Genomic DNA, 24,401 nt, shown 5'->3' with positions numbered 1-24,401 from the left:
GTATAGTGCAGATTAGCACAAGACTAACATTTATCTTTAGTCTACCTAATGTTTGAAGAAGTGTGCAGGACCCTTCCATGTCAAATGACCACGACTCCGAGATTGGACTCTGCAAGAGAAAATCAGCCTGAATTTTGTCATAGGAATTGCCTTGTTGGATCAGATCTATGGTCCAGCTAGTCCAGTATTGACTCCAGCAGTGGCCAGTAGCAGGATGCTTCAGAGGAAGATGCAAGAAACCCAAAGTGCTTGTCAAAAAGTTTCCTGCTGATTGTTTGTTCCAAAATGAGTAACCTTTATTAGCATGGCTCACCTGAAGTTAGGATAGAGAGAATATTGAGGCTTCATTTTCCTCTTCAGTGAAGGTTTAAAAACACCAAACAAACTACAGGCCAGATAAGAAAAGCACTTGGGGTGAGCTTCTGTGCTGTGCATCTGAAAGCGCTCACAGCCGAGAGGGAGGGGAGTTATGGTGGTCATCTCAAGGCAGCCCCATTTGGAGCATCCTCTTGTGGCAGGCTGCTGCATACCAGGTGGACCTGCATCAGTTTCTCTCCTTCAGAGTTCCCAGAAATAGTCCCAACAGTTTTTCCAAGTACAAGTAGCCCTCATAGGGTTCATTTATTACAAAAGAAAGTCCTGTGCACATAAACCATAACCCAAGCCCCATAACCATAGTCCAGACAATCCATCAAGTAGAGGTAGAGCCCCAGCAAAACGCACCACACCTCAACTCACCACACCACACCTTCAGTCCCCTTTGGCCCTCCAGCTTCACCTCCCCAGCTCTGAGAGCCAGGAGGCAGCTCCCCCTGCCGCTGTCTGCCTTCAGCCCTCTCCTGCCTTCTCCATGGCTCTCTGGGTCAGGAGAGTCAGCAAGATAGCCCCTCCACTGGCTTCCTAGCCCTCTTCGGCCTTCTGGCACTGGCTTTGACTCAGGCTAGCTCCTCCACTGGCTTGCTGATAACTTCCCTCTCTTTCCAGGGAGGGCCTGCAGAGAGCTTTCTGCTCTCAGTAACTTTCCCAGGAGATCTCCTCTAGTCTCCAAACTGACTTTCCTCAGGGCTCCCCTGGATCTTTTTTAGCCCTAGGTGCTGTTCCACCCTCTTAATTGGCCAAACTGACAGCATCTGCTCTGGCATAAGGGAGCCAGACCTGCTTCATCTGCAGGGGCCAGCCATTCTGTGACAATAACTTTAAACTACCTTTACCTCCTTCTGATGCTGAGCTGGTCTTGGGGCTGGAGAATCTGCTGGTATAACTTTGAGAGCCCTGGGGACTGTCTGATTGATGGCAGCGTGCCTCTGCTGTGCTGCCTGGAATCTCTGCCTACCTTACCGCTCCAACCTCCCCGGCATGCCATCCTTCTGCTCCCAGCCTCACCCCCTGCGTGTCACCTCTGCCTGAGTTTGTGGTGCTCAGGAGGCAGCCTTCTGTGGTGCCTGCACCAAGGGAAACCTCTCCCAGATGGATATAAGGCTTTGAGGGTCCTTTTATGCTGCTCTGGCCCCTAAGGACTCAGAGTAGGGGTGAGAATTGGACCCTTAGCCTGAAATTTCATGTGCTAATTATGCAATTATTTTAACTGAAAATTCTGTCAAGGTTCCTTATCTTGGTCAGACTACAGATATTTGCTTCTCTGTTTTCCCTGAACCTACCATAAATATCAGCCAGTTATAGCTTTTATATTTTATGTTTGTGTTGACATCCAGAAAAATGTATTAAAAATACAAAGAGAGAAACTATTATTAAGATGATGATGATGTAAAGCTGTAAAATGAACAATGGTAAGTACATTGCAGTTTCTAATCATCATTCCAAATAATGTCTGTAGCTGATGGTGTTTCCAATGACAATAATGCAAGAATGTCAGATGAAGACTTTGTTTGTGTCTGTTCTTTGCAGAAGAATCATGGATTACTATGGGAAGTACGCAGCGGTCACTCTAGTCATGTTGTCCGTGTTTCTGCATATTCTTCATTCTTTTCCAGATGGAGAGTTCCTCACACAGGGTGAGCTACCTTTAACATTCAGAAATAACAATACAAAAATCAGATGTGTATCAATATAAACATTAATTAAATTTCCACTCACTGTATACTGTGGTCATAAATCTTATCTGCCAGATACATTTCTTGGCATGCTAGACTGTAAAATGAACATGAAATGAAAATATAATGCTATAGTAATATATTATATTCATTTAAATGCCACTATATACATTGCATCTAACACTGAGACATCTCTTACCACATTGTTCAGTTCAGAGTTTTACAAACAGAAAATCCTCTTTGTTCAGAGGCAACTTGGGCCTGGTCTACACTGAAAAGTTACATTGGTATAGCCACATGGGTTAAGGGTGTGAAAAAACCAGGTCGCTGTACTAGCATAACTCTCAGTGTAGACATAGCTATGTTGACGGAAGAGGGCTTCTGTCACCATAGCTAATGAGGTGTGTTCCTACATCCCTTCTATCCATGTAGGCTATATCAACCCTACGGGGCTATGCTGGCACACATAATCTCTGTAGTGTAGACATACCCTCCATCATGTTTTTCATTTTGTGAAAGCAACCCAGTCTATCCATCCCACACATATGACTTTTGCCCACTTCACCTGCCCTCTACCCACTAATCCTTCTCTACTAGGACAATTTCTATCATTCCAAACTTCTAAGAAGCTTCAAGCTGCTATCATTATTAAAAACACTCACTAAGCTAGTCTGCCATAAAAATATTTCCTTTTCTTCCCCCAAATGCAGGATTTTCCCCAAACATGGGATTTCCCCCCAAATGACACTGCCCTCAGGTGCTGGTGGGGAATATTAATTCCTGAACCAGAGCAAGTTGAAAGTCTACTTGTGACCCTTCAGGGCTACAAATGACAGCTTTATAACATTGGAAAGGGAAGAGCCAGGGCTTCTCATGATAACACACAGCATATGCATCTATCTCTTGTAGATCCCGGGATAGTGGATGTTAAAGTCATTGTATTTTATAGAAAAGCTATTTTAGGTCAGTTTTAGAGTATTTTAAATTTGTTATCATTTTTTCTCTCTCCCTGAGTCCTGTGCCGTTGATCTCATGCTAACTAATGCACCCAGGGTGAGATCCTTACCCCTGCTCTGGCCCTCATGTGGGGTCAAATGACAGACACCATGTAAAAAGGCCCTGACTCAGGAGTCTGGTAGAAGAGTCCCCGGCATAGGCATTGTGGAAGACAGCAGTGAGGCTGTCTCCCAAGGCTTGCTCACAAACCCTGGTATAAAGGCCCTGCTGAGGGCAGGGCTGACAGCATATGACTACACTGCACACTAAGCCCATGTCTGTGGGACCTGGGCTTATGGACTTGATGTTTCCAAGCTCATACTTGAGCGTCCACACTGCATTGTAAACCTGGGTTTACAGTTGCTGTACTTGAGTCTCACAACTGTGCTAACAAGTATTGGGGGTAGCCGGGTTAGTCTGTATCCACAAAAACAACACGGAGTCCGGTGTCACCTTAAAGACTAACAGATTTATCTGGGCATAAGCTTTTGTGGGTAAAAAACCTCACTTCTTCACATGCTAATGCGTCCGTACTGTACTACATAGACCTTCTGACTCAGGTCCGTGGCTTGAGCTGCATCCACCTGCAAAATAATGGTGCTTTAACCTACGTCCCAGCAGGACTTGAGCTCTGACCCCACCCTCCTCCAGCAGGGTCTTATGACTTGGGTCCTGAGTGCTTGTTGATCTGAGTCAGACTGATTTGTGTGTGACTGGAAGAGGGGTGTTAGCTTAATTCTGAGTCAGGGCGCAGGCTTGGTGTGCAGTGTGGACATAACCAATGTGGGAGGAATGTGTCAGGGGCAGGGTCACAGCATGGAGCGCAATGTTGTGGAAATCCCAGGCAGTGCTGCAGTTCATAGGGAAGCCTGAGGAGGCAGCTGTAATTTAAACAGACCCCCTCTGCGCTACTTCCTGGGCTGTGAGCTCTGTACTGCAGTTCTTAGATACATGTGCAGCATGGAACCTGACCTCTGGACTTTACCTGGGGGGGTTTATAAAAATAAGACTCAATACTCTCTACAACATTTGTAAAATATTTTTTCTGTATAATATGTGGTATGTTTATGCCCTGATTTATCAAGGGCCAAATTCAGACCAACACTTATACACATGCTCAAAGTTAAGCATATACTTAAGTCCAATTGACTTCAGTCTGGGATGACCACATTACTCATAACTGGCAAGGAGGATCATCCCAGATGAGATCCCATTTCAGCAAGGTACTTAAGCACATGCTTAATTTTAGGCACATGATTGAGTTAATCCCTGCTCAAGAAAGCATTTAACCACATGCTTAACCTTAAACTCATACTCCTGTTACTAGGGATTATGAGTGCCTCAGTTTTTGAGTGCCCAGCTTGCTATGCTTAAAGAGGCTTGACTTTTAAAAAGTGGGGAGCATCTGTCCTCTGAAAATCAGGTTCCTTTGATGAGTCCCAGATATGTAACAATGAAGATACCCAGTAACAACAATCACTTTTGAAAACCTTGGCAACAGTGATAAAAACTGTTCATTATTACCTTAGGTAACTAATTCTCTTAACATGGGGAATGTCTAAAGCAGGGGTCAGCAACCTTTCAGAAGTGTTGTGCCAAGTCTTCATTTATTCACTCTAATTTAAGCTTTTGTGTGCCAGTAATACATTGTAATGTTTTTAGAAGGTCTCTTTCTATAAGTCTATAATATATAACTAAACTATTGTATGTAAAGTAAATAAGGTTTTTAAAATGTTTAAGAAGGTTCATTTAAAATTAAATTAAAATGCAGAACCCCCTGAACTGGTGGCCAGGACTTGGGTAGTGTGAGTGCCACTGAAAATCAGCTTGCGTGATACCTTCAGTGTGTGTGCCATAGGTTGCCTACCCCTGGTCTAAAGAATACTGCAAATACTGTGATAAAACCATTTAGCCACTAACAAGTTTTTAGGGATGACAACTGTATATACTCACCTATAACCCACTTGTAAAGAAAATTAATGAGAAACATGGAAAGGAAGCAATACATTTTTGAGTCTTATCTGGAAAGATGCCATGAATGTAGCCTTGCAAGTTGTGAGTATTCCAGAGCTCCAAACCCTCGACAGAGAAAATCCTTCTTTCTGTTGTTAGATGATAACTGGGGATGACCAGCGGCAAAACCCATGTTGTGCTTTTTTTTTTTTGTCTGTTAGTGAAAATAAAAATCTAATTTCAAATCGGCTAAGGCAAATGAGGAAACATTTCAGTGGCTTGTTTATAGTTTCTGTTGCTTATGTATTTGTGATAGGTTGTCCAGAATGCAAGCTAGGGGAGAACAGGTTCTTCTCAAAGCCAGGAGCTCCCATTTACCAGTGCACAGGATGTTGTTTCTCCAGGGCTTATCCCACTCCCATGAGATCAAAGAAGACAATGCTCGTTCCAAAGAACATTACATCAGAGGCAACATGCTGTGTAGCAAAAGCCTTTACAAAGGTGAGGACAAGACCGAAGCCCGTTTAAGCTTGTTTTATGATGCAACATAAATCAATGAATAGAGCAGAGTATGTTCCTGCCATAGGGCATTTAACCACCATTTGAGGAAAAAATCCTAGATGCTTACGTTCTGAGCATCTGATTTCTATTCTTTTAAAGAAATTAGCATGTTAAACATTAGATAAACCCTGAGGGCCAGATCCTCAGCTGGTGTGAATAAATTGTTTGCATTCCACTGATTTCTATAGTACTGCAATGATTTATACCTTCTGAAGGTCTGGCCCTGATTTTTTGCCCTTCTCCCAGGTTATTTATTTATTAATTTTTTTTTGGCAATTCCCCTTGACATGCAATATTACCCTAAATATCACATAATTGGTGTTTGACTCTGTTTGATGTGATTTCCCTTGCCTATTCCCTGCATTGGCAAGAACCATTCTGAGCAGCAGGGAGACTGGTCAGGACAAGATATGATTATTAAGTTAGGGTAAAAAATAGTACCAGTATACCTCCAATGAAACCTGTTTTTCACCTACCCCTGTTATTTGTAACCCTTCTCCATATACCACAGCCTTAAATTCACCCAGAGGTGTGGGCCTGTGTAAAGCCACCAATCTAGTGAGTCCACAATGGCTGGATAGTTGGCATGTAGCAGAACTGCACACCCATTGCGCACAGCATAGCCAACCTCTGTGCCAGCTCCACATAGACAAGCATGGAGGTGGTTTTCAGGCCATGAAGGGAGGAATGGAGGTGTGGTACCACTGGTTGACCACCCAGATTATCCTTGCTCCCATTCAGCCCATATACTTTGGCCAAGATTTTTTTTTAAATGACAAGTTATTCTGAAAATCTCCTTGCTTGGGGGGCCACCTTCAGATATGGAAAAGGGTCTTGAAATTTCAGATTATGGATGCTTGACAGTTTCTGAAACACAGGCCCCTCTCAGGGTATGGCTACACTTGCACTTCGCTTTGAAGTTTCTAGTGTGGTCGCAGCGCCAGCCCTGGGAGAGAGCTCTCCCAGTGCTGCATGGACTCCACATCTTCTACAGGTGTAGCTCCCAGTGCTGCGGCACTGTTTACACTGAGGCTTTACAGCGCTGTATCTTGCAGCGCTCAGGGGTGTGGTTTTTTCACACCCCTGGCACGAAAGTTGCAGCGCTGTAAAGCGCCGGTGTAGCCATGGCCTCAGATGTGCCAAGTTAGGCACTCAAAATCACTAGGCCATGGCTACACTGGCGCTTTACAGCGCTGCAACTTTCATGCGCAGGGGTGTGAAAAAAACACCCTCCTGAGCGCTGCAAGATACAGCACTGTAAAGCCTCAGTGCAAACAGTGCCACAGCGCTGGGAGCTACACCCGTAGAGGATGTGGAGTACATGCAGCGCTGGGAGAGCTCTCTCCCAGCGCTGGCGCTGCGACCACACTAGAAACTTCAAAGCGCTGCCGCGGCAGCGCTTTGAAGTGCAAGTGTAGCCATACCCAAAAAGTGCTTTTGAAAACCTTGCCTTCAGGCTTTGTGGCTCTGAGCTATAGAAAACCAGTGTAACACATGATTCAGGTGCCATTCCGATACCTATATCTCAAAAGACATTTGTACAGTATCTAGTTGAGAGAAGAAAGGCTTCAGAAACACTTTGCATGAAGAATTTTGTTTTAGCATGTAGTTAATTATAATTGTGTGTGTGTTTCTTTTTAAAAGATTACCCTTAAGGACAACGTGAAGATAGAGAATCACACAGACTGTCATTGCAGCACCTGCTACTATCATAAATCTTAAAGCCTGTCCCATCGGTAGTGACCACGGATGACAATGAACGGAATTGTTTGTTTTTCCGCTTTTATAGCACCTCTATTTAAAATATTAGGTTTTCTGATCAGGGCATTTTAGTGTATGATCTGATGAGATGTACAGCTGTTTATCTCCTCGTTACTTCATCACGTATCTAACCAAGTTTAATTATTTCCATTAGGAGTGAAATATAGCACTTTGCATGACAAAAAAAGCTTGATCCATTTTTAAATAAAGTGTGAATTAAAGTATCAATGTTTTTGTCAGGAAAAAGGCAATGTAATAGTTCAAAGCCAAAAACATTTTGGCAGGGGTTAAGTTCCAGGACTTTTGGGGGTGCAAGGGGAAAAGGAATGCAAGTCTATTGTTTTTGCTTAGATATATATTTTATGATTTTTTTTTAAACTTGCAAAGTTTCTGTTATCCTGTTTTCTCTCCTTTTCCTTTCAAACTTCCATTGTAGGCAAGGAAGTTGAACCATATCGGAAGCCACATAAAACCTTTATGTAGTGGTTTATTTCTGTGTCACCTTTCCCCCCTTGTTTGAACTAGTCCTTCTCTGACATGTTTTATTAAATGTAAGATCAGATGCTCCTAAAATACAATTCACCCATATCTGAGGGTATGCATTCATATGTGGGGTGTGGGAACAGGGAGTGGTACAGACAGACCAGCCACATAAAGGGGGCCTCAGAACTCACCAGCAACCGCACACCATACAACATAAAAACTAACCCAGGAACCTACCCTTGCAACAAAGCCCGATGCCAGCTCTGTCCACATATCTATTCAAGTGACACCATCATAGGACCTAATCACATCAGCCACGCCATCAGGGGCTCGTTCACCTGCACATCTACCAACGTGATATATGCCATCGTGTGCCAGCAATGCCTCTCTGCCATGTGCATTGGCCAAACTGGACAGTCTTTACGCAAAAGGATAAATGGACACAAATCTGACATCAGGAATCATAACATTCAAAAGCAGTGGGAGAACACTTCAACCTCTCTAACCACTCAGTGACAGACTTGAAGGTGGCAATTTTGCAACAAAAAAACTTCAAAAACAGACTCCAAAGAGATACTGCTGAACTTGAATTAATATGCAAATTAGATACAATTAACTCAGGCCTAAACAGAGACTGGGAATGGTTGGGTCATTACACTAATTGAATCTATTTCCCTATGTCAAGCTCTCCTCACACCTTCTATGGGTCATCTTAATTATCACTTCAAAAGTTCTTTTTCTCCTGCTAATGATAGCTCATCTCAATTGATTAGACTCTTCCTGTTGGTATACATACTTCCACCTTTTCATGTTCTCTGTATGTATAAATATCTCCTGTCTGTGTGTTCCATTCTATGCATCCAAAGAAGTTAGCTGTAGCTCCCGAAAGTTCATGCTGAAATGTATTAGTCTCTAAAGTGCCACAAGTACTCCTGTTCTTTTTTCAGAACTCTCTGTGCACCACAGAAGAGGGCTCTATGTAAGCTCCAAAAGCAATGCATCAGCCCCAAATGGGCAAGTGCTTATGAGAGGAGGGATAGTTGGCCAGTGTGCAGCATGGGACATTTGCCCGTGCAAATCCATTGATTCTAAAATCCTATGCAGGATTTGCAGAGGGGTCACTCCCCCAGCATACGGGCTGGAGTAACGAGTGTGGAGGAATTGCTCTACAGTTCTGTGGCCTGCCTGCAGGTAGTGGGATAAATGAATTCCAGCTCTCCCAGACCTTGCTTATTACCCACACAAAGCCCAAACACTTTGGGTAAGCACCTCACGCTGGCTCTGGGCCCTTTATGCCATGTATAAACGCTGGAGTGGGTAAAGGTGTCTCGTTTGTCCAGGAGAGGATCTCCCTGGAGCAGACACTGCAGAAGACACCTGTAAGGCAGCCTTCTGAGAACCCCTTGGCAAGCTCTGGCATAGGGGGTGCACCAGGGTGAGGGTGAGAGGGCCATCTTGGGGGCAAAGCTGCAGTGGAGATTCTGGCCTGTGCTGCACTGCACTGTGTAGCCCCAAGAGACTGCTGTCATATAGACAGACCCCCAGAACCATCTAAATTATACCAGGGCTCTGGAACAGCCCAGGATTTGGCAGACATCTCAAGTCTCACACATAAGCTGTGAGACTCACATATATGAATCCTCGCTCACATACTCCTGAAATCTCAGAGTGGACCCTGGAACTGGGAGCTGGAGCCCAAGTAGGGGAGGGATAGCTCAATGGTTTGAGCATTGGCCACTAAACTTAGGGTTGTGAGCCCAATCCTGGGGGGGGCCCACTTAGGGAGCTGGGGCAAAATCAGTACTTGGTCCTGCTAGTGAAGGCAGGGGGCTGGACCTGATGACCTTTTCAAGGTCCCTTTCAGTTCTATGAGATAGGTATATCTCCATATATTATTATTTAAGTGATAGGTTGCAATGCCACTCAAATTTGGCCTGGCTGCCCTTCTGTCATGACAGCTCTGGTTACTTCCTCCCCATTCTCCGGCGTGTGCCCTGCCACTGCTGGGGCTGGGCCTGGTCAGGACCTGATTGGTTCTCAGCTCCCAAACAATCAACCATTAGGGAGGCAGTAACTAGAGCTAGGTGTACTGGGGTGGTGATGGAGCCTCTGTTGGTGGCAAAGTGGAATTGAGTGGAGCAATAGGAGGCCGCAGCAACTTTATTAAAAGACAGTGCCCCTTAGTGACTTAGCTCAATCTTAAAAAGAAAATTTCTGAGGCTGAGACCCCTTGCATTTTTGTGATAGCGTATTAGTATTTAGAAAAACTCATGCATTACAACTTTGTCAACTTAGGCTTTCTGGATTTGGAGGGCCTGTAAGTGACTTAAATACACAATAGCTCCCCCTCCCACTGGGCACAGTTGCCAACTTTCACGTGATAAATAAGCACCCCGACTTTCACAATAAGCCGAAAATCAAGCTAATCCCATTTCAAAACAAGGCCAAAACAAGCCAATGCCTAAGAACCTCAACACTCTATGTTACTAGATCCCCCCGGTGTGCAGTCTGGGATTGTGGTGGGCCTGCTGTGCACCCCTGACTCTCTCCTCCCCTTACTCCTGCTTGCCCCTGGCCTCTGCTTGCTGCCCCTTACCCCTGCTTGCCAGGAGCCAATCAAAAGAAAGAAGCAACAAGCTACAACAAGGAACAGGCTACCAGCCAAACAAGCTACAAGCCAAAAACTAGCCAACAAGCAACTCACAAGCGAATTAAATTAAAAACAAGCCCAATTTTCTGTGTCTTTTTCATGGTTTGGCATAGTTGCCACTGGGTTGTGAGTTCTGTGCAGTGGCTCTAGTTTTCCTTGGAACATGGAGTAGGAACTTGGTGTCTCTCCCACGTGCCACTTATGCACTGCGGCTACATTTCAAGACACTTGACTAGTTGTCCTATTATTATTATAGTTTACACTTGAGGAAGGATGAGGAGTTGTGGAAGGAAGAAATAGCTGGGAAATATATTTATTTGTCACTCAGGAAAACAGTAGCTCAGAGGCATTGTAGAACTTTCAACAAACAGTGTGAATAAACTTTCTTATTTAAATATAATATTGAATACTAACAGTATCTAAAAATACAATAAAATATTGGATACTTGCATATTAAAAAATAAACAATGAAGACATTTACCCAAGAAATACCCATGTTCATGTCTTATGACATATTTTATATCAATCTTTTAGATCGGGAGAGGCTTTTTATAATAGATAAATAATAGTACTTACATATTGGTTTACATTACATATTCAGACATTAAATAATTAAGATTAGCAATCTAATTTTCTGTTTTGAAACGTTCAGACTCCTTGAAACCACAGGCTCACATTCTAGCAGGGTGAATAAGTGGAGATCCAGGCAGTTGATGGTATGTAGGTTTTTTGGATGAGACCTTTAAAAATAGAGGTCCTGTCTGGTTTTTATAGACACTAATGTTCCCATGACTACTTTTGTTCTGGAGTACCCAGATTTCCCCTCCAGCTGCCATTGGTGTTTGGTGTGCTAGATTTGGTGGTCCATCTGTCTGTTACAGGAGAGTTCTGTACAAGAGAGATCTCTGTTGTCTAGCATGTAGCTTTTAACGCTATCCTTCACACCAGAGGAGGCCATGTTTCAGTAGTGCTGTGTGGATACGTAGCCAAATCCTGGCCTATGTGGAAATAAAAGCGGTGTTAGCCCCGGATGAACCCAACCTGCCCTGCCCTAAAGGATCCTGAGGATGGTTAGGTCAAGGTGGAGAAGGGGGTGGCTGGGCTCCATTGCCACTTCCTGGTCAGGATCCAGAGAACTGCTCAGTGGATGCATATTTTATGTTAATGAGATTCTCCCCCCCAGTCTCTGTATTTGTTCCTGGCCCATATAAAACCTGAAGAACTGCCATGGGGGGTTTGAAGGAATGTTAGAGCTGGATCCTCATTTAATAGAAAAGGTCTTGCCAGAGGCAAGTTGTTGGGGTGTGGGATATGGGATGCACTTTCTCTCCCTCACACGGAAAAGTTATCTTAGAAGGAGGGGTTCTTAAGGCCAAATGGGCTCTTTCTGTGTTCCCTGCTCCATCTGGGAGCATGGACTTTATAAATTCCTTCGTGGCTGCAAGATCTCTTTCTTGAGTGGTAACAGCTAATTTAGACCTCATCATTTTATATGTATAGTGGGGATTATGTTTTCCCTCGTAGGATCATCTATTGGAAAGGATAAAAATGAGGGGTTTTAAGGCCTCACAACATTCTGGGAATAAGCCTAAAAGTTGGCATACTGGCAACATGTAGGGCAAGAGGGAAAATGCAACTAAAACACGATATAAAAACTTGGCATTAGCAGCTTTTTAGAACTCAGGGGACTACAGTTAAAATTTGTTTAAAATTACACTAATTTAAGGTTGTGAATTTCAAGGTATTGAAACGGGGACCATGTAAGGAGTTACTCTCTGAAGTTCACTGCTGAAGGGGTTTTGCCTGCTCACTCTCCCAAACTTTTCCATGGAGTGGGCCTATATCTCATTACACTGTTGTTCTGCCAGCCTCTTTGGCTTGCTTGTGTCTACCTAGTCCTGCGCTGTCCACAAGAAGGAACTAGCTAAGAGACAAACAATAACTTTTCTTTAACTTTTCTGAAAGTAGTGAGAAGTTTTCTTAATTATCATTTAATAACCACAAATATATTGAGAAACAACAATACATGAGAATGGAACCCGTGCTTTAAACCTGGCCTCCATGGAAAGACATGCCCATTGTATAGATCTGCAGTTATCATTTAATTTCTCACTTGCCACCCAAACCTCCATTTTTTCAGGATTTTAGAAACCAGTGTTCTCACAAATCCCTAGATTTAAAGATTAATCCCAACTTCATTCATACAAGATTGTAGATGATGTACGACAATAGTCCTAGCTATCACAGTTTCTGAGGTAGTGGCTACTAAAATCAGGTCAGAACCGAAGAGAATGTAAAACAAAATCATAATCAGAATAATTTTGAATTTAAGTCTGACAGCTCATAAACCATCAAGGCTAGAAACAATTGCTATCTGTCACTGAAAAGTCAATGGATTTGACCCTATTTGAGGATAAGTAGTTTCCAAACCATTTTGGGATATGAATAAGGTCATACAGTGGGAGGCATTCAAGATTTATATATAAGGAGAATCTTTGCTGGATTTTTAGTAGAAATAGAAAATAAAAGAGGGAAACATAGGAACATAATACTGGAAAGGACCTCTGGGCTATCAAGTCCAGACTCCTGCTCTTGCAGGCAATCCAATCCTATGATTCCATTCATAAATTGATCATGCTCCTTCTTAAACAGTGGTGCAGGTACTGTGGTACGGTCCAGTAAGCCATACCAGTAAGATATTTATAGCTGGTACGGCATCCTGGAAAGACAGAGGAGGAGCCTAGTCCCAGCCCCACCCTCAGCCCTTCCACGGAGCTGTTGCTCCTCTGTCTGGGCAGCAGCTCGCTGGAGGTCAGGGCTGGGGCGAGGGACTGGGAGCGGTACAGCTGCCGGAGAACCTGCTGGCATTCTGTTCCTTTTCCTGCTGTCATTCCCAGCAGGGAAAGAAGCAGAACGCCGGCAGCTCCTCCAGTGTGGTTGTACTGCCATCAGCCCCACCCTCGGGCAGGGCTGCTGTACAGATGGAGGAGATGCAGCTCCGTGCAAGGGCAGGGGGTGGGGCTGGGGGTTGGTGCAGCAGCTGCGCCAGAGAAGCTGCCGGTGTTCTTCTCCTTTCCCTGCTGCAGTTCCTCAGAGCCCAGATCTCCTGGGAGAAACCTCAGCGGCAAAAGTAGCAGAACTTGGGCCGCTAAGCTGTCCCACGCCAGCAGCTGCTCTGGCACAGCTGTACCGCCCCCAGCCCTTCCACGCAGCTGTGTCTCCTGAGTCCTCCTGCCTCGGGTCTGTATAGCAGACGTCTCTGTGCAGCAGGAGGACAGAGCCCGCCCCTCTCCGCCCCCGGTAATGTGGGATGGATGTGGATCATGGGGAGGGATAAGGAGTACGCTGGGACCTTGGCCTGGGGGCGGAGTGGGGAGGAGTCACGTGTGGGGGGCCACGTGGGGTGTTCACATGCCCCCTTCCTTTGTGTCCCTCACATGAGTGCAGCGTACTCCCAAGAAATGATTTATACTTGCACCATTGTTGTTAAAACTAGTTTGTTTGTTGCCCTCACTACTCTTATTGGAAAGCTGGTCCAGAACCTCATTTCCAGAAGCCATAGCTTCCTTACAGTATAAGATGGCTCAGCTGGAGACTAAATTGGTGATATATTATCCAGATGACACTGAATGAGAACTTCATCAACTCAAGACAGAGACTAATCTCTTTTTTACCCAAATAGCCAAGGAGGATCTTCTCTATCTGTGGATAAGGGTATATGAACATAGAGATAAAACTGGATCATTGTGAGCAGGGCTTATAGCTAGAGATAAAGCAGCCAGGCCAATACTCACAATTAAAAGTGCTGAAGATCCATCATGCTCACATCCTGCAGAGATAAATAATGTACTTTTAGATTATTATAGTGACCTATATAAATCCAAAAGATCAGTCCTAAAATCAATCAAAGTATACTTCAAAATCAACCCACAGTGGGTAAATTCAAAGGTGCCATATTCTGAATAGAAGAGAAAAAGCCCTCGGCTAAAATAACATCTGACAGCTATTTTCAATAAATTCCATTTCAGACAAAACCTTTTACTAATAGATGTACTGTGATGCCTTTGACAAAAGTTAATTCCCCTCGACACTAAGGGAGGCCATGAATCAGTATTCGGTGTTGCCAACTTTCATGATTTTGTCATGAATCTCATGATAATTATTGTTCTCCTTAAATCCCAGCTCCTGGAGTCAAGTGGATATGTGATGATTTCAACCTTCATTCTTAAATAAAATCTCTAAATTTCAAGCCCACATGGCTGTGGGGAAAGCTTCAAAATGTGACCCCAATGCATCCAAAAGGCACAAAAAGTAGAAGGCAAATAAAAAGAACACCAAATCTATTATTTTTACATAATCTCATGATTTTAAAGCCAATCATGATTTTTGGTGCGTCTGACTCACGATTTTTGAACATTTGTGCTTGGCAATACTGAGTATTAAACCTCCTTTCCTCACCTTGTTATCCAATTTCCCAGCTAAATGATTACTTTAAAATAGTGGTGAGGAGGAATAATTCCAGGAATTATTCACTCTGACCAGTCAGGGCTTGTACATGGCTGCTCTACAGCTGCAACTTTAAGAAGGCCGTCCTGCATTGGTTTGAGAAACTAGGTAACCATATACGACAGCCTTACTCAATGAGAAAGGACCTTTGATTGTGTCACCAGAAGCTTCCTTTTGTAAATATTGCCCCATACATGGTTTCGATATAACTTCAGGCAATGAGTAAGCACACTGCATTATGAAGCAAAAATGTCAGTTAAATCATTTCATTTAGGATCTGTGAGATTTCCTCTTTTTGGAGGTGCTCACCAGGGTTGGCCCTGGTCACTGTTCTGATCTGCAGTTTCCCGAGTCCCTGACACATTTTCTATAAAACACTCAGTTGACAGGCAGGGCTGGCCCACAACATTTTGGCACCTGAGGCGGGGAGCTCAAATGACGCCCCTGCCCCCTTGCTTGGGCCAAAACTTTGAAAGGTCTCAATTCTGCCTTCTTCCTGTTCTACTCCTCTCATGGTACTGCTCTGATACCTACCCCAACAAAAGAGAACTAGCAACTTAAAATGCCTTGTTCAAAAATTTTAAGTAACACTTTCAAATGCCTGAACAGTAAATGTAACTTTTCTTGTCTGCATGATGTAGAAATAGAGACTGGCATTTTTATCTGTTTGAATAATCAAAGTGGTGCTTTCCATGCCTTTTTGGTTGCAAAGATTGAACTGCTTCCTGAAGGTCCACAGTCTGGGCCAGCTCATGCTCTATTGAGATGGTTGCAAGGCCGACCAGCCTCTCCTGTGTCATTGTGGAGCGTAGATGTGTTTTTATTAACTTCAGTTTGGAAAAGCTGCATTCTCCATTGGCAACTGTCACAGGAAGCATTAGAAGTATGCGCAGAGCAACAAAAACATTTGGAAAGAGGGTGGTCATCTTATTTGTGCACATATATTCCAGAACAGCCTTTGGAGCTGATTCTGCTGAAATGTATCTTGAAAGGGCTTTCAGTTCATCGCCTAAATCACTTGCATCAATATCGCGCATGTCATCATGTGTCAACACTGTCTCTAGTGCCCTGCATTGCTGGTGTAGGTCTTCTTCAGGTGTAGTGAGGAGTTTTGGAATATTATACAACATTCCAAATATACTGCTGTGTTCCTTAAGCTGAATGAAACATTCTTCAGCTGACTTTACTGCACAATCTAGCACCAGGTTAAAGAATTCAACTTTGAATTTTTGTTTGGGGTCACTTATGGGATTATCCTGTGCCTCATAATCAAAATGTTTTCTTCTTCGGTGACTCTTGTATTCTTGAGTGGGTGGGAAAATAACTTCAGTGTGAAGTTTCTCTGCCAACTTCTGTGCACTCTTCAGAACGTTTTGAAAAATCCCTCATCTGATCGGTAAGACTGTAGGTATGAGTTTGCTTTGTCCAGTTGCTCCATTGCTCCAACACCTTGAAGTCTCTTGCTTACAACATTTATTTCAAACAATATGTCATGCCACAAAACTAAGCCATGCAGAAATTTGAAGTTATGTATGTTTGTTGATTCCATTTCCCTCTGCCACGGTTCTCCCATGGGCAGTTCCTGTTATAGCATTATTCTCCATAATGGCAACTATGGCATCATCTATCTTCCCAATTTGGTGTTTGATAGGCTTTATTGCCTCCACTTGACTTTCCCATCATGTGGCACTCAGTGGTTTCAGGGTCAGAGAGGATATTCCCAGATGTTGCTTCAAAATTTGCCATCGATGAGTTGATGCAGAGAAAAATACACAGATACTTTTGAATGACATTAAAAAATTCAGCAGCCTCACTATAAGCTGATGCTGCATCACTGACCACCAAGTTCAATGAATGAGAACTGCATGGGACAAAAAAAACTCGACAGTTTAACTCTCAGATCCGTGTCTGCACTCCTGTGTTCTTTCCTCTCACATTGGCACCATTATCGAAGCCCTGACCTCCAATGTCAGCTATCACAATTCCCGTATCTTCCAGCTTTTTAAGAAGCACATTTGTCATACCAGCTCCTATAGTATCATCAATGTCAATAAATTCTAGAAAATGCTTTCCAACAGTCACCATTGCAGGGACATTTTCACTAGGTTCTGTTCTTATTACAAAACACACCATTAAAGTCATTTGCTCCTTACTTTCTAGTGTCCAGCTGGCTCAGGTTGCTACTTGGGATAGACAAAGCATCCACCCAATGGCTGCTAGAAATTGCTGTAAACTGCTTTCTGAGATGTAATTGGCTTTGTAGTCAGGTCAGGTTCAGACCAGATCAAATATTCCTCTTATGGAATTCCATGAAGATATTTTCCCCAGATACATTTATGTATAGGTTCAAAGATAAAGCAGAGCTGAAGCTTCCTGCCTGCAGTCTCTCTTCCCACACCTCCATCCCCCATGTAGTACGGGATAGTTGTGATATTAAGCAGAGTCCTGAAGAAAGAGTGATGCGTAAGTTATACAACCCCCTTGAGTAGATCTGGGAGGCACTGGGCCTCAGAGACACCCCTCTGAGTCATAATTCCTTCCCTGCTTTCTCCTCCCTCCTGAGAAGTGCGGGGATGGTTAGTAATTTACAACAGTATAGGCCACTCAGCCTGTCTGAGCTAAGCTTGATAGAGAGTAGGCCAGCAGACCAAGGTTCTGCTCATTTCCCATTCCTCCCTGGCCATTTGCTCCAGAGATGCAGTAACAGGATGAGGCAGCACTTTAACACTGAGCGCTCATCCCTAAGGGCCAGTAGCCTTCATAGAATTTTTTCTGTATTGCACGTGTGCGTAGCCTAGGGCTTCATAAGCAGCTTCAGATAAGGACAGGAAAGACAATGTAGGGAGAGTTATTCACTTTTTCCCCTTTAATTTTTCTATTCACTTGAGTTAGAATAATTGTAGTTCTACATTTATTTGTCACTTTATTTCATAGCTTTATGCTAAGCCATTTATCGCTTCCTTATCCTGCAAATATCCCCCATGGGAGGTTTCCAGGAAAAACTACAGTAAGAAGCAATTCTTGAAAGCCACCGAATATATTAAAGCCCCAAATATTGAACTTTTGTCTTGAAAATACATAAAGAGAGAGCAGTTTTCTGGGAGTCTGAGGGAAGGAGTTCCAGATGACAGGTGCTTAGAGTAAAAAAGCTGGAGCTAGCAGACTATATCTGCTGGAATTTAACATTTAAAAGCATTGGATAATGGCATGACCATTAATAACATTTGTAGCTATGCAGGCTAAGATAATAATAAGAGTAAACAAATATCATACGTCAGGGAGTAAGCTGGCCTCGGGGGCATTAGAAAGGAATTTTTCCATCATGTGCTGCTCAGCACAAATGACTGTGTATGATAGTTTTTCGCATTTCCCTGAAACATCAGGTATTAGCCACTTCTGTCAGTAGACACTAGACTATATGGCTTAAGGGCCAGATCCAGTATGATAGTTCCTATTTTTCTGTTATTACTGAATTTTATTCATAATGTGCTAGGTACTTCCCAAACATAAAGGAAGACCTGGAATCTGCTCTGAAGAACTTGCCAGCTAAAAGGCAGACAAACCAAGAGGAAAAGAGGTACAACAAATTAGTAAAGTGGTCAAGGTAGCAAACTGGCCTTGTGAGGTAGTATAATGCTGTATTAAAACAATTATTTTTTGCAAAATATATCAATTTCCCTCTAACTTTGCCATAATCAGCTTGTTGGTTTCTTGTGCAGGGGCAGGGACACAGTCGGGGGCTGTTCTCAGGCACCCTGCCCCCCCGCTCAGGGAAGGTAGAGGGTTCAAGGCTCCCCACAGTGGCCTGAGCTCCATGGGCAGGTCTTTACCATGGGCTGACTCTGGCTTCTGGCTTGGCCAGGGAGTGGGACCTTAGGGGAAGAGGAGGAGTAGGGGGTGGGATCTTAGGGGAAGAGGAGGAGCAGGAGCAGGGCCACAGAGAGGGGCAGGGCTCCTGCACGTGTTCCACTTTTGCCTTTTGAAAAGGTGGTCACCCTACTACTAATGCCCTTTTAAACTGTCCCTCCACCTAGAGCATGCCCTGCTTATGCTTAGGGGCGAGGCCTTCCTGGCCTGGTACTGCTCCATACCTTGCTTTGGTTTAGTACAGGGTGACCAGATGTCCCAATTTTATAGGGACAGTCCTGATTTTTGGGTCTTTTTCTTATATAGGCTTCTATTATCCCCCCGCCCGATTTTTCACGCTTGCTGTCTGGTCACCCTAGTTTAGTTTGAGGTGTGTAAAGTGCACCACAGCCATGTAAAATGGCCTAAGCAGCCTAAAGGGCCCTAACAGCCCTGTGTCTGGCTGGAGGAGGATTCTGCATGTGCAAGTACTGAGGACTCTTCTCAAGCCCTGAGGCTGGGGCCAGGTAGGCTGTGTCAGGACTGAGGCCTCAGCATGTAGGTGGAGGGAGTTCTAGACAGTGCCGCAGCCAATAGGACAGCTCAGGAAGGCTTCTGTGATTTAAAGAAGCCTCCAGGTCTAGGTTATGCTGGGGGCCTTTCCAGGATGCAAAGGTGCCTTAAGCTACTTTAACCCTTCCTCCCTCTGGGCTGCGAGGGAGCTCTGTTCTGTGCAATGCAGAATCTCACCCTAAGACTCCAGAATAGTATGGCCGCTGTGTGTTTCTAAGCATCCACACATTTGTCAAGCATGTGAAATGTATTGCTATCACCCTGTAAAGGGAACTGGAGAAGTAAAGTGCTTCAAGATTAGGAGTTTGTCTTTTAAGGTGAAGAAAAAAGAATTTCATTATTTTAACTTTTCAGATAGGTGCAAGTTGTCTGACTACTTTCTCTCCCTGCCACTTTATAAAGAGGTCACCATTTACAATGGTCAAGAATTTGGAGCCCCCGTGGTGGCCCTAGTTAACAGGCATTATTTTGCTTGGTGTTTGTTTTGAGCACCATAAGAATTACCATGCTTGATCAGACCATTGATCCATCAGTTCAGCATGCTGTTTCTGTCAGTGGCCAAAAATGGCTGCAACAAACTCTGCAGTAGACAGCTATGGAATAACATGGCTACAGGGAAAATTTCTTGTTAACCTTATAAATTGGAGGTTGTTTATGCCCTGATGCAGGAGGGTCTGTATCCTTTCCAAACTTGAAAAAATAATCCTTAGTATTGTAACTGAATATTTTGACTGAATTGGCCTTGTTAACATTGGTTCTCCACTTGTAAGGTAACTCCCTTCTCTTCATGTGTGAGTATATTTATACCTGCATCTGTAATTTTCACTCCAAGCATCTGAAGAAGTGGGGCTTTTTACCCACGAAAACTTATGCCCAAATAAATCTGTTAGTCTTTAAGGTGCCACCGGACTCCTCGGTGAACATTCTTCATATCCATACAATTGTCCAATCCTTTCTCTGAGGGCTTGTCTTTACTGATATTTCAGGCAACACAAATTAAGCTTTTCTCCTTTGAACTTAAGCAGAGACAAACATAAAACTATTTTTAAAGGATAAATTGATATAAGTGATGTGCAGATACCACAATTGCACATCAGATGTACATAGACAGATAGATAGATAAATTACCGAATAACTCCTTTCCTCTCTACATTATTTCAGTGTCGGGGGTGGAGGCCGGGGGAAATCTATCAGCTGTCTTCTCTTCATTCCCGTATGGCTATTGCCAGAGACAATAGGTTATAATTGTAGAACTCTCCCAATTGAAACATTGTCCTCTGAGTATGTGTAAGGATTTCAGGCCTTCATTGCAGCCTTATCCTAAATACTTCTACTTGGCAATCATACCTTAAGTGACAGGAGGTAGCAGATTATTGATTCCTGCAAATCTCTTGTGCTATATCTGTCTTACCCAACTGCACATTCAGTTAAATCTGATAGGGAAGCTTTCTTTCAGAAAGATTGTCTTCAGTCATCCGAGTTTGTTGTCTTGGATATGTGACAATGTGAATATGATGTAGAAAATGTGCGAAGTTTTACTGAAAATCAAAAAGAAGCTGGATGCTTTTTGTTTTTTGTTTTAATTTTTCTATAGAAGGTGCATTTTCTGTGTCTCTGCCTTTGCTCCTATTTGGTATTTATGGATCTTGAGTGCCACCTAGTGACAATGCAGATCCATTTTATTCCAGATTTGTGTCTATTAATGTACAGTACTATACAAGTGGTTTTCAACCTTTTTTCATTTGCAGACAGGGCCTGATTATGATATTCTGAGGCCCTAAGCTATGTTGAGTGTAAAAGGCCTCATACCATAAAAATGAATTTATATTTGCATGAATACAAAGGCAAAATTGTAAAAATAGAATAATAATCTTCATTTTCAGCAGCCCTCTCTATAACGATGACATCATGACAGAAATACATTTTAGACACATTCTTCAAACTAATTGCATATGTAAGTAAAGTAGAAGTAAACAATATAATATAAAAATACAAAATTAAAAAAAATATAGTAAATAATACAATTTACTAGAAGAGTTCTCAGGAAATTTTTATTTTCTGTTGGGGCATCTAAACTGTGGAATTCCTTGTCTGAATATGGAATGAGATTCTTAGAGATACACCTCTACCCCGAAAGAACGCGACCCGATATAACACAAATTCGGATATAACGTGGTAAAGCAGCGCTCCAGGGGTTGCGCGCTCCGGTGGATCAAAGCAAGTTTGATATAATGCGGTTTCACCTATAACACAGGAAGATTTTTTGGCTCCCGAGGACAGCGTTATATCGGGGTAGAGGTGTATAAAATGGCAATAGAGGATACAAAAGGCAATAGAGAGTATAGGATGTGGATAACCCAAAAGCTTAGTGCTCAACTATTAGTTATATTGATATGAATTACACCCAGGTAATAAGCAAACCATCAGAAAATTATATGTGGGTTGTATTTTCCCAATAAATTGATTTGTTTTGTTTTTATAGAAGGTTATGCTGAATTACCTAGTACTGGTACTAAAATTAGTAGCAGAAAGCTTTTATTGAATCCAATAAAATAATAATTTTATATTATAAATATTGATATTTATATATCTATACAACAATGAATAATATAATTATTAATATGTCAAAAACCTGTGTTATTTTACCAGGATATTTCTGCGAAAATTAGTGCTATTTTGTCTATGTTCTCACAGAAAAACAAAAGGATATATAATTTTTTTTACACCATGAATAAGGAAAATTATCCTTCTTTCCATATGAATAAATGAAAAAACATTTTATTAATTTTGTTAGGGAAATACAAAGTTTATCCATACTATATATAAAATATATTTACAAATGTTTATTCTGATTTAATTTTAGCTATGAAACAATGAATTGTTGGGATTTTTCTTTTGTCATACTATAAAAATATTATGTATTATGTATATGATATGTGATTTATAAGTCTACAAAAGAATTTTTACATACCATGCTACCTATAATAAAATATTATCTGGTGTGCTCTAAACCCGCCAAGCAGAAAACCCCAGTCTTTTTTTCTGGGCAGACATCTCTCTTTGCATTCGCTTCTCTATCCTCTGCCTCCAACAGGACCACTAATTAATCTCCAGTAAACATCTCAGATACAAAGAGTGACAACAACATGCTATATGTAGGAAAGGGAAAGAAAGAATTTACCAGAAAAAAGACTGGTTATCTCTAGACAGGCATTGTGAAAGTGAGAAAACCTAGCCTATATTGAAGCAAATAAAATGACTATTATAGGTTTTAATAGCCTATAAATCATATATGCAGATTGTTTGAAATAACTTGCTCACCAAGTACTCAGAATATTTTGATACATATGTATATCTTCCTTCACTTCTCTCAGAACCTTCATTTATCCTTTCGTCAGCACTCTCTGATATTTACTGTGAAGGTTCCTGAAACTGACGGAAGGAAGCCATCACAAATTTATCTTCCTCAAGATCCACTCTACCCAAGTCCATAAGACGATCACCTGCAAACTCAATCATGTGAAGCATGGATAGTGCATGAACGAGAAAGGGGCATGCACACTAAAATACACAATTGTACGCATGTACAGATCAAAAGAAGAAAGAACTTCTAGCATAGGAGTATGAGCTTGGCAGGACTGACTGCTTCACAACACTGCCATCTCCGACCTCACATTTCCCCCAATTTTATTGGCAGTGAGATTATCTATTTATTTAAATAAGTTATGAAGGAACGGTCAGAATTTTACCAGTAGCAACTGGCCAACAAAACGCTGCCTTAGGAGACTGATAGCAGACTTACTCATAGAAATACTAATTTTACAAGTGCAATGATTGCTTTTTTCCAAGCCCTGGCCTCCTGCCTGTCAATAATGAACAATTAATGAAGGGTAGGGGTAGGGTAAGGGTATTTCTGTAGCAAAACAAAAATTTCTATATATAGAGACAATCTTCTTTTCCCATATCTCCTTTATTTATCAATTTGATAAAATTTGGCAAGGAGTCAGTTTTTTCTTTTTTAGAGGCCCCTCATATTGTGAGGCCCTAAGCTATAGCTTAGTTAGTTTATATCTTAATCCGGCACTGTTTGCGGACCCCTAAAAAATTCCAAATGGAAGCGCAGACTCCTAAATCGTAGACATAGTCTGTGGACACACTGGGGTCTGTGAACCATAGGATGAAAACTACTGTACTAAATGGAAAAATGGTTGGAAATTTTACAGTTTTAAGTATTATATAAGTTGGCAATATAATAGTAATATGAAATATTTATAATGAAACCTTAAACCTCACAAAAGGCTGCATGGTTTGGAGTTTCATTGTGAAATCAGCCTATTTGGGGTTTCATAATTTCACAGATACTCCACTTAAGTAACTGACCTAACCATGTCTTGTAAACTTTCATATCATTTGTGTTTGTGTGTTAGGATTAGTGGCCATTTCAGTCATTTCTAATTTCTATGGTGAGGCTGGCAGGAGAGCAGGGAGAAAATTTTTTGACCAAATATTTTTGGGTTAAAGCTGCAGATGCAGCAACACAGAAACATTTCATGGGTTTCACCCAATTGTTTAATTTTAAAAAATGAAAAAAATTCTGAAAATATCAAAGGATTTTGTTTTAACATTTTCAAAATGAAATGTTTTGAATGTTTGGTTTGGAATGACATTTTATTGAAAAATTTCCTTCAATTTTATTAAAAAAAATTCAAACACATTTTAAAATGCTTAAAATCAAATGTTTCATTTCAGGGCAAGCAAAATGTTTGGTTTGACCTGAAACAATTTTTTCAACTTTAACATTCCCCACATGTTTTGAAAAGGTTAGTTTTTGGTTTGTCCAGAAACTAAATTTGTCTTTGAGTTTTTGAAATGGCCAATGAACTGAAAAATCTGTTATTTACTCAGCTGGAGCTAGAGGCCTCTCAAAATGCCATCCACATGTGCTTCCATATCATCCTGAGCTTTTTGAGACTCTCGATCAGTGGTCCCCAACCTTTTCCGTGGGGTGAGCACCGGACGAC

General features: G+C 42.2%; 1 protein-coding gene across 1 annotated transcript; it reads left to right on the top strand.

Annotated features, from left to right (window-relative positions):
- The first annotated feature begins 1,912 nt into the window (after window positions 1-1,912).
- CGA (glycoprotein hormones, alpha polypeptide) lies at window positions 1,913-7,283 on the top strand. Its single transcript, XM_030554218.1, has 3 exons — window positions 1,913-2,012; window positions 5,317-5,501; window positions 7,206-7,283. The coding sequence occupies exons 1-3, from the start codon at window positions 1,913-1,915 to the stop codon at window positions 7,281-7,283; spliced, it is 363 nt and encodes a 120-aa protein (XP_030410078.1).
- The last annotated feature ends 17,118 nt before the right edge of the window (window positions 7,284-24,401 follow it).

Source organism: Gopherus evgoodei, chromosome 3 (genome assembly GCF_007399415.2).
Source record: "Gopherus evgoodei ecotype Sinaloan lineage chromosome 3, rGopEvg1_v1.p, whole genome shotgun sequence".
Taxonomy (NCBI): domain Eukaryota; kingdom Metazoa; phylum Chordata; order Testudines; family Testudinidae; genus Gopherus; species Gopherus evgoodei.
This window is presented reverse-complemented; position numbering and strand designations above follow the sequence as displayed.

Excerpts from the sequence above, each read along its gene's own strand:
- CGA (XM_030554218.1), top strand. The coding sequence starts at position 1,913 with ATGGATTACTATGGGAAGTACGCAGCGGTCACTCTAGTCATGTTGTCC. Across the intron at positions 2,013-5,316 it reads TGGAGAGTTCCTCACACAGG|GTTGTCCAGAATGCAAGCTA; the intron begins GTGAGCTACCTT and ends TATTTGTGATAG. Across the intron at positions 5,502-7,205 it reads TAGCAAAAGCCTTTACAAAG|ATTACCCTTAAGGACAACGT; the intron begins GTGAGGACAAGA and ends TCTTTTTAAAAG.